The 9,077-nt window shown below is 42.6% G+C and overlaps 1 protein-coding gene across 1 annotated transcript; it reads left to right on the forward strand.

Annotated features, from left to right (window-relative positions):
* Window positions 1–4,090: 4,090 nt before the first annotated feature.
* LOC309538529 (cation channel sperm-associated protein 2-like) lies at window positions 4,091–6,834 on the forward strand. The gene has a single exon (XM_082234097.1). The coding sequence runs from the start codon at window positions 4,125–4,127 to the stop codon at window positions 5,607–5,609; it is 1,485 nt and encodes a 494-aa protein (XP_082090223.1). The 5' UTR covers window positions 4,091–4,124; the 3' UTR covers window positions 5,610–6,834.
* The last annotated feature ends 2,243 nt before the right edge of the window (window positions 6,835–9,077 follow it).

Raw genomic sequence — 9,077 nt, forward strand, 5'->3', positions numbered from 1 at the left:
GAATCATGGTCAGCACTGAGAAAGTACTTCTTCGATCTTGGGTGTTTAGTATGAGAGACTTTCGAAGAAGCCGGCTGAAAGGGACTGAGAGAGATTTGAGAGCCTCGGACATAAGGTCACCAGGCTAAAAAGATGGACTAACTGGACTTTGGTTTGGGATTGAAATCGGGAAGAGAAGGGTGGGGTTTAGAAGTCCAAAGGGGGCCTGATTTTTATTTTGCAGTGTAAAAATTATATGTTCTTTATTATTATAAGAATGGGGAATCCGTGGATGGGAATTAGGGACAACCTTAGGAAAGGTATTTTTTATTTTGTTTCTATATCTCTTTTCCCCCTCTTTATATAGGGTTAAGGTATATATTTTAAAAATTGCTAATTAAATTAAGGTATAATAATGAACTAAGGTTTAAATCTACTACAAAGAATTATATTAATATGCTTATGCTTAGGACACTAAGGAAATAAACTATGCTTAGGACACTAAGGAAAAAACTTGTTTGAACAAACAATTGGAGCTGGAATACAATAAGGGGAGGCGTGGGGAAGTCATGAAAAGAAGTTATTGAAAATGAGATCTCAAAGGTGGAATTTTTTTGTTGTTTTTTGTGTTTTCTTTTGGTTTTTTTGTTTTGCTGTTTGTAACCTTTTGAAACTTTAATAAAGATTATTATAAAAAAAAAGTGCCTGGATCTGGTCTGTGACCACTTGCTCCAGAACTTTGCTCAGGAAAGGTAGATTAGCAACTGGCCAGTAGTTAGTTAGGTTTTCCGAATCCAGGGAAAGTTTCTATTTTCTTTTTAAGAAAGAGAGCCAGTGTGGTGTAGCGGTTAAGAGCGGTAGTCTCGTAATCTGGGGAACCGGGTTCGCGTCTCCGCTCCTCCACATGCAGCTGCTGGGTGACCTTGGGCCAGTCACACTTCTCTGAAGTCTCTCAGCCTCACTCACCTCACAGAGTGTTTGTTGTGGGGGAGGAAGGGAAAGGAGAATGTTAGCCGCTTTGAGACTCCTTAAAAGGGAGTGAAAGGCGGGATATCAAATCCAAACTCTTCTTCTTCTTCTTAATTAAATTTTATTTAAGATTTGACAATGACAATAAATCAACAATAACTAATACATAAATTCATTGTTTGCTGCAGTTGACCATCTTTAACAATAGTTAACAAACTACAAAAATCGCTTTGAATTAGTCAACTTTTCATATTTAACTTTGTCTCTTTCTTAGCAGATCAGAAAGAAAAGAGACTGAAAGGGAAAAGTGAGAATAGAAGAAAATTTAAAAAGGAAGAAGAAAAAGGAAGAAATTAATAAAGAAAATAACTAAAAAGAGAAAATAAATACATTTAACTTCTGATTAGACTCATTGTATTATTGTTTCTATTGTTCTTTCACACACAGTTCCAAATTACAGTGGCACCTCAGGTTAAGTACTTAATTTGTTCTGGAGGTCCGTTATTAACCTGGAACTGTTCTTAACCTGAAGCACCACTTTAGCTAATGGGGCCTCCTGCTGCCGCCGTGCCGCTGGAGCACGATTTCTGTTCTCATCCTGAAGCAAAATTCTTAACCTGAAGCACTATTTCTGGGTTAGCGGAGTCTGTAACCTGAAGCGTATGTAACCTGAAGCGTATGTAACCTGAGGTACCACTGTACTGTATTGCTTTCTTTGTTTTTATCAGGTAACAACAACATTATGTTTCTTATTTTACAAGAACCATTCTAGTAAGATGCCAGGAGATGTTTATTATTACAATAGTTTTCCAGGTATTCTTTAAATATTTTCCATTCTTTCTGTACTTTCTCTTTTGGATATCCTCTGACTCTCCCTGTCATCATAGCCAACTGCACATATTCTATCATTTGGACCTGCCATTCATTTATCTTAGGTGTTTTATCACTTTTCCAGTTTCTTGCAATTAAGATCCTGGCTGCTACTGTCGTGTACATAAAAAAGTAGTCTAACACCTTTTTTGATTTCTGATGACATTATAGCTAGGAGGAAGGTTTCAGGTTTTTTCTTAAATGAGAAATTAAATAACTTTTTGTAGATGTTATTCCAGAATTCCTTAATGGCTGTGCATTCCCACCACATGTATACTGTATGTATGACCCTATACCATCTTTACACCTCCAGCAAGTTGGTGATCTATTTTTATACATCTTCTCAAGTTTTGCTGGAGTGTGGTGCCAACTGTACTGCATTTTCACAATATATTCTCTGAGATTATAGCATACCGTAAATTTAATGCCCTCCCTCCATAGTTTCTGCCGTAAATTTAATGCCCTCCCTCCATAGTTTCTCCCATTGATCCATATAGATGTTATAACCTAGGTCTTGCGCCCATTTCACCATTTTCCCTTTCATCAATTCTTCTTTCACCTCCCATTCTAAAAGGAGGTTATATATTCTTTAAATTTATTTTCCTTTATATTGAATTAATTCTTTTTCAAATCTAGATGTTTCTTTTGCAAGACCTTCCTTTCTGTCTAAGCTCAATCTTTCATTTATCTGAAAATCTTGCAGCCAGTCTGTCAAGTGTCTTCTAATTTCTTCAAATTCTTTCAATTTGAAGTTATCATTAATTTCTTCTATCAGCACTCTGTATGTGGCCCAGTCTCTTTGCATATTTTTCTGTTAGACAGCCAGGGCTTCTGTCGGTGAGGTCCACAAGGGAATCTTTGGTCCTAATAACCCTTTACAGTGGTACCTCGGGTTAAAGCTGCTTCAGGTTACAGACGCTTCAGGTTACAGACTCCGCTAACCCAGAAGTAGTACCTCGGGTTAAGAACTTTGCTTCAGGATGAGAACAGAAATCGCGGCACGGTGGCGCAGCAGCAGGAGGCCCCATTAGCTAAAGTGTTGCTTCAGGTTAAGAACAGTTTCAGGTTAAGAATGGACATCGAGAACAAATTAAGTTCTTAACCTGAGGTACCACTGTATATTTTATCCAGATCTTATATAAGGATTTTCTTATAATGGGATTCAAAAATCCCTTGTGTGCCCTCACCTTTTCATAAATTAGATACGTGTGCCAACCGTATCGATTGTCATACCTTCCAGGTCTAGCACATCCGTATCCCTTAAAGCAATCCAGTCTTTTATCTATACCAGTCCAGCAGTTGCGTGTTAAAGTTCTAACTCTGGTAGGGCAAAGCCTCCCCTCTCCCTTTTGTCTATGAGTATTTAGTGTTTGATTCTTGTCCCCCCCCCCAATAAATCTAGTGAAGGTTTCTTAAGAAGTGGTCTTATCACTGCCTCCTTCAAACAGGCAGTGACCACCCCCTCTCGGAAAGAGGCACTGATCACCTCCCTGACCCAGCCAGCTGTTCCCTCCCTGCTGTGGCTGTAGTGTATCTTGGTTTCAGGAAGGCTGTTGGCAAACTCTCCCATGATATCCGCATGGAGAAGCTCATAACATGTGGGGTGGACAAGGGAACTGTTGGGTGGATTTCTGGCTGGTTGACAGTTCAAACCCAAAGAGTGCTCACTAATGGTTCCTCATCATCCTGGAAAAAAAGAGACAAGTAGGGTGCAGCAGAGTTTTGTCCTGGACATCTTTCTAAATGACATGGATGAAAGAATTGAGGGGACTCTCAATTTTCAGATGACACCAAATTGGGAGGGGTAGCCAATGCCGCAAAAGAATCAGAGTTCAAAACAAATGAAGGGCCCAAACATATCTGAGGTTACCAATGCATGGACCACTGTGGTTAGAAGAAGAGTTTGGATTGGATATCCTGCTTTTTCACTACCCGAAGGAGTCTCAAAGCAACTAACATTCTCCTTTCCCTTCCTCCCCCACAACAAACACTCTGTGAGGTGAGTGGGGCTGAGAGACTTCAAAGAAGTGTGACTAGCCCAAGGTCACCCAAGAGCTGCATGTGGAGGAGCGGAGACGCGAACCCGGTTCCCCAGATTACGAGACTACCGCTCTTAACCACTACACCACACTGGCTCTTAGACTATATACTGTCTCATGTCTGCATTCCACTGTATAACTTGCATGCGTTGACCCTAAGAACTGCAATCCTAGGCATACCAATAGAATCAGGCTAGTGGAATGCTCTGACTGCTCCAGGAGAATACTCTCAACTGTGAGGTCACCACTGAGTGTCTATTATGCTGTATGAAGAACCTTCCAATCTCCTCTGGGCCGTACCAGGAGGAGCCAGCAGGAGTCATGAAGGACCAGCCACCCTCATCACATGCTTCCAAAGAGACAAATGAAGTACCCTTTGAACTGCATCCCCGAGCAGATGCTATCCGCTCCAAGCTGATCTACACTTTCTATCTGATTGACTATCTACGGGGGTTAGGCAGTGCTATTCCACGCCATAACATACGAGATTTCCTGGACCATCAGAAGCTAAAGAAGATAATGCTCACAGACCATCACCAGCTGGTGCGCTTCAATGTTGCGCCCAAACGGAATGTCATGATCACGCGAGAGAAACGCTGCCGTAACCGTATCCGCGTGCGCTGCAGCCGCTGGCCCCCTGTCGCCATGTGGGCTTATTCAGTCCTGAACAGCCAAATCTTCAAAGTCTTCATGATCTTCCTCATCTGCCTGAACATGGTGGTCCTCATGATCTTAGTAGAGATAAGGGATAAGTTGGAAGACCACTTTGTGAAAATGAAGATAGCAATGGAGGTGATCATCTGGGTCATTGTCCTCATCTTTTTGGTGGAAATTGGGCTGAACTGGGCTGTTAGCTTTCAGGATTACTTTAGGAACTCCTGGAATGTCTTTGACTGCGCAGTCACCATCATATCCTTTATCCCTGAGTTGATACTCCTTGTTGAAAAGAAACACAGCAAGGCCGTCACATACTTCCTCCAGGTTTGCCGTGTGCTGCGCTGCTTAAAGCTCTTCCCTAGACTCCGGCAAATCCGGATCCTCATTATGGCCCTCTTCAAAGCAATGAAAGCCATGAGCTTCATCCTGGTGCTCCTCGTCTTCTTCTTCTATATTTTTTCCGTATCAGGCATTTTCTTCTTTGAGAGCTACACTCGCTCAAACCTGGACGACCTAGAGTACAACAAGTATTTTCAAGACATGCCCAATTCACTGGTGACCATCTTCATTCTCTTCACCATGGACCATTGGTATGCTCTGCTGCAGGACACGTGGAAGGTCCCAGAGATAAACAAAGCAATCAGTGGCTTGTTTATCTGCTTGTGGCTCCTCATTGGGGCATTCATCTTCAGAAACCTCATGGTGGCCACCATGGTCACCAATTTCCAGACCATTCGGAATGAATTGAGTGAAGAAATGAAGCAGATTGAGACTCAGCAGAAAGCTGACAAATTTAAGTTGGAACTGCTGGAAAAGAAGTACAGCTTACCCCAGGGGCAGGACAGAATGAGTATGGGGCCATCCACAATATACAGCATACCAGAAGTCGAGGCTGGGCCTCTGGATTGGGAAACATATGTCCACAAGAACCTGCCAGGGCTATACGAGGCTGATAATGACGAGCAGGTCATTTGGCCGCGTGACGCCCTCTTCCGCTACTTTGAGCTGCTGGAGAAGCTGCAGTATAACCTGGATGAGCGCAAACAATTGCAGAATTATGCCGTCTTGGCTCTGTCTAACCTGGAGGACAAGTAGTGATGGCTTCTGAAGGATCAAGAAGATGCAAGTGTGGACTCCTCCTTGCTTACTGAGCCAGCACAACCAAAACCTGTGGCAAATCAACAGTTTACCTCTCACATTGTCCTCCTTACCAGTAGGTGGTTCTCCAGCTGTTGCTAGACTACAAGTCCCATCATCCTAGACTCTTGCCCATGTTGGCTGGGACAGATGGGATCTGCAATCTAGCGACATCTGGATGGACACAGTTCCCTGCCCCTGATTTATGTGGCTATACATTATTAGACTAGAACTGCAAGGACAAATCACAAAACCACCGAGTCTGCAGGTTTTGGACACTTTTTGATGTCTCTAGGGTTTCATAGCATTAGTGAGCAAGGCACACCAGGGTGCACCCTCAAATGCCACATTTTCCTGTGGGCCAGACAGACATCTGTTCTGCACATATGTAATATTTGATCTACAAGAATAAATTTCCCCATACCCCAGAAAGTTGGCATAAGACACAACAATGGACCAAAGAGCCAACTTTTTATTAATTAACCATAAGTGTCTTGCAGTAAGCTAGGAGTGAACTGCTTGAACACTGGAGATATCCTTCCTTAGGGGAGGCAATGGAATGAACACCTCTGTTTCCTGTTGAGGAAACCTCACTCTGGCTTCTGGATCAAAGGATTGACTGGTCCATGCCCTTCCTTTTCCACTCACCAAAAGGTGAGCTGGGAAGCGCTAGTTTGCTCCAGTTCTTACCTGTTCTATTCCTATCAGATGGGTGAAGCTTCTAGGAACCAAAAGTCATTTCCTTCTTCATCCACTTGAGCTGGCCATTGATGTCTGGTAGGTGACACGGTGTCCCTTCAACATCTTAGTGAACCACAACCCCATTTCCTTTTCTCTCCTTGACCACACTCCCTACCTGTTGTGGCAAAACCAAGGAGTCCATCAAGCAACTGAAACCCACCATACTGAGCTCAAAGAGTATGTTGTAGCTGAAGCAATGGTACACCTTTGACCAATATGGGTAATACCAACAAATTCCTAATTAGTACCCTAGTAAATGACTGACAAATCTATCCTCCTGAAAAACATAAGGGCAGTCTTACAGAAAGGTTGCAAATAACTCCCTTATTCTGAGAACACATAGCCACATACACAATTTTATTGCAAGTTGATAGAATCAGTTACATCCGTAGTAGAAGGATGTTTGCCGTTAATTAATGAAATGTTTCCAGCTTTAAAATGATTGATTATGGTATTGCCTTTCTTCCTGAATTCTTATTTTAAGTATTTATTTAAATCGATTCAATGAATTGTTCATTCGCTGCTCAAGGCAGCTTAAAAAATCGATAAGAACAAGTCAAAATATGATGGCTTGGATCCAAAGGTCCTCTTTCTCTGTTGGAAGGAGCATTTCTTGTTCATCAGAAGAACCACTTGCATCCAAGGAAGATTCCCGTCAGAGAAGAAAGAGGCATCCAATCTAAAGTAAAAAATAAATAAAAATGAACACAGGATTAGATATATTACTCCAAAAGAAAATGGAGAGGTTAATCTGCATCATCAAAGACCAAATGGAAGAGATGAGACAGCAAAGAAGGGAAACAACACCTCTAAAGGCACTGATTTTGTTCACTCTGGTTTTCATCTGGTACAGGTTAGAAACACATATTTGGGCCTGGCCAGATGACCAGAGTTGGTGTGGAGACTGATAAAGGGAGAGGCAACATTTGAACTTTGTGGGGTCCAGGTCCGTGGGGGCTGGTTTACGGGAATTATTGAGACACAGCCCTCCCACCAGAAATGTCAGGCAATTAAAAAAAAAAATCTCAAGATCTCAAACACTCTCTTTCCTGTCCCCCACACATTTTATATTTCCTTGAATTTACTGAGACATTTCTACCAACCTCCATGGACCATGCTGGCCAGGGCTGATGGGAGTTCTATCCCATTAAAATCTGGAGGGTCACAGATTCCCCATTCCTTCTTTATATGTTTTCATGACTTGGACCGGTGGCAGCTGATAATTCTTTACTTGGTAGGGCTGCAATTTTCAACCTTGCTTTTCTCATCACAGTAAGACTTGTACAGCATGTGCTTAGGAAAGTGTGCACAAGTCATATAATATTGGCTGCATTTGCTTCCGACTCCCAACATTCATTAAAATACAGGTGGCAAATCTGATGTTGCTGGACTCCAATTGCTGTTGACCCCAAACAGCGTGGCGAAGTCTCAGGGGTGGTGGGAGCTGCATCAGCGTGCTTCAAGCAGGCCTTGACATCACTTGACAATCAATGTCAGTGTTGAAATCAGGAGTGATAGCATGGTTCCACTAACTTCCGCTTTGGAAGATGACTATAGTTTCTTTTAATTTGCAGTGGGTGGTATGGGCTTCACCATTGCCAATGAAAGCGACAATTGCTCTGTTATTTCACTGCCTACAGCTCTCATCTCATATGTTGACAAATAATGTCACCAATCAGTTCTTTTAAGGCACGTGAAATGTGTGACCCGGACATCAGCAAGGCTTATACAGTGGTATTATCATTACGATTGTTTCTATTGCAACAGAATCCTCATACAGTGGTACCTCGGGTTATGAACTTAATTTGTTCTGGAGGTCCATTCTTAACCTGAAACTGTTCTTAACCTGAGGTACCACTTTAGCTAATGGGGCCTCCCGCTGCTGCTGTGTGATTTCTGTTCTCATCCTGAAGCAAAGTTCTTAACCCGAGGTACTGGGTTAGTAGAGTCTGTAACCTGAAGCGTCTGTAACCCGAGGTACCACTGTATCCAACTCATGTACAATGGTTGTTTGCTGGTTTTTAATCCCTTGGACCAGCAAGGTTCAAGGAGGCCTTGATTGAACTTGGCAATCAATATCAGAGTTGAAATCAGGAGTATTGGTATGGTTCCACTACCTTCCCCATTGCAAGCGGTTGTGCCAGATGATAATCTCGGGTCACTTCCAACTCTACATTTCTTTGATTCTGTGATGAAGCTGTCAATGGCTACAACCCACAATGGCTTATTTACTGCCTTCACTGTTGAAGACAGTATGCCTCTCATTATCAGCCACTTTGTAATACAACTGGGGGTAGGAACGCAGGTGGCACTGTGGTTTAAACCACTGAGCCTCTTGGGCTTGCCGATCAGAAGGTCGGAGGTTTGAATCCCCATGACGGAGTGAGGTCCCTTTACTCCATCCCAGCTTCTGCCAACCTAGCAGTTTGAAAGCACACCAGTACAAGTAAATGAAGATGAAGATGAAGGTGAAGAAGAAGAAGAGGAGGAGGAGGAGTTTGGATTTGATATCCCGCTTTGTCACTACCCGAAGGAGTCTCAAAGCAGCCAACATTCTCCTTTCCCTTCCTCCCCCACAGAACAACATGCTGCGCTAGATGGGTCTTTTGGTCTGATATAGCAGCCCAGCTCTTACTATGTTTACTTATAACTTCCTGTAGCATCATGACTTTAACTAGAGTCTTG

This window comes from Podarcis vaucheri, assembly GCF_965113315.1.
Source record: "Podarcis vaucheri genome assembly, chromosome: 8".
Classification (NCBI taxonomy): domain Eukaryota; kingdom Metazoa; phylum Chordata; class Lepidosauria; order Squamata; family Lacertidae; genus Podarcis; species Podarcis vaucheri.

What these genes read in the sequence shown, in the direction of transcription:
- LOC309538529 (XM_082234097.1), top strand. Translation starts at nt 4,125, where the DNA reads ATGAAGAACCTTCCAATCTCCTCTGGGCCGTACCAGGAGGAGCCAGCA.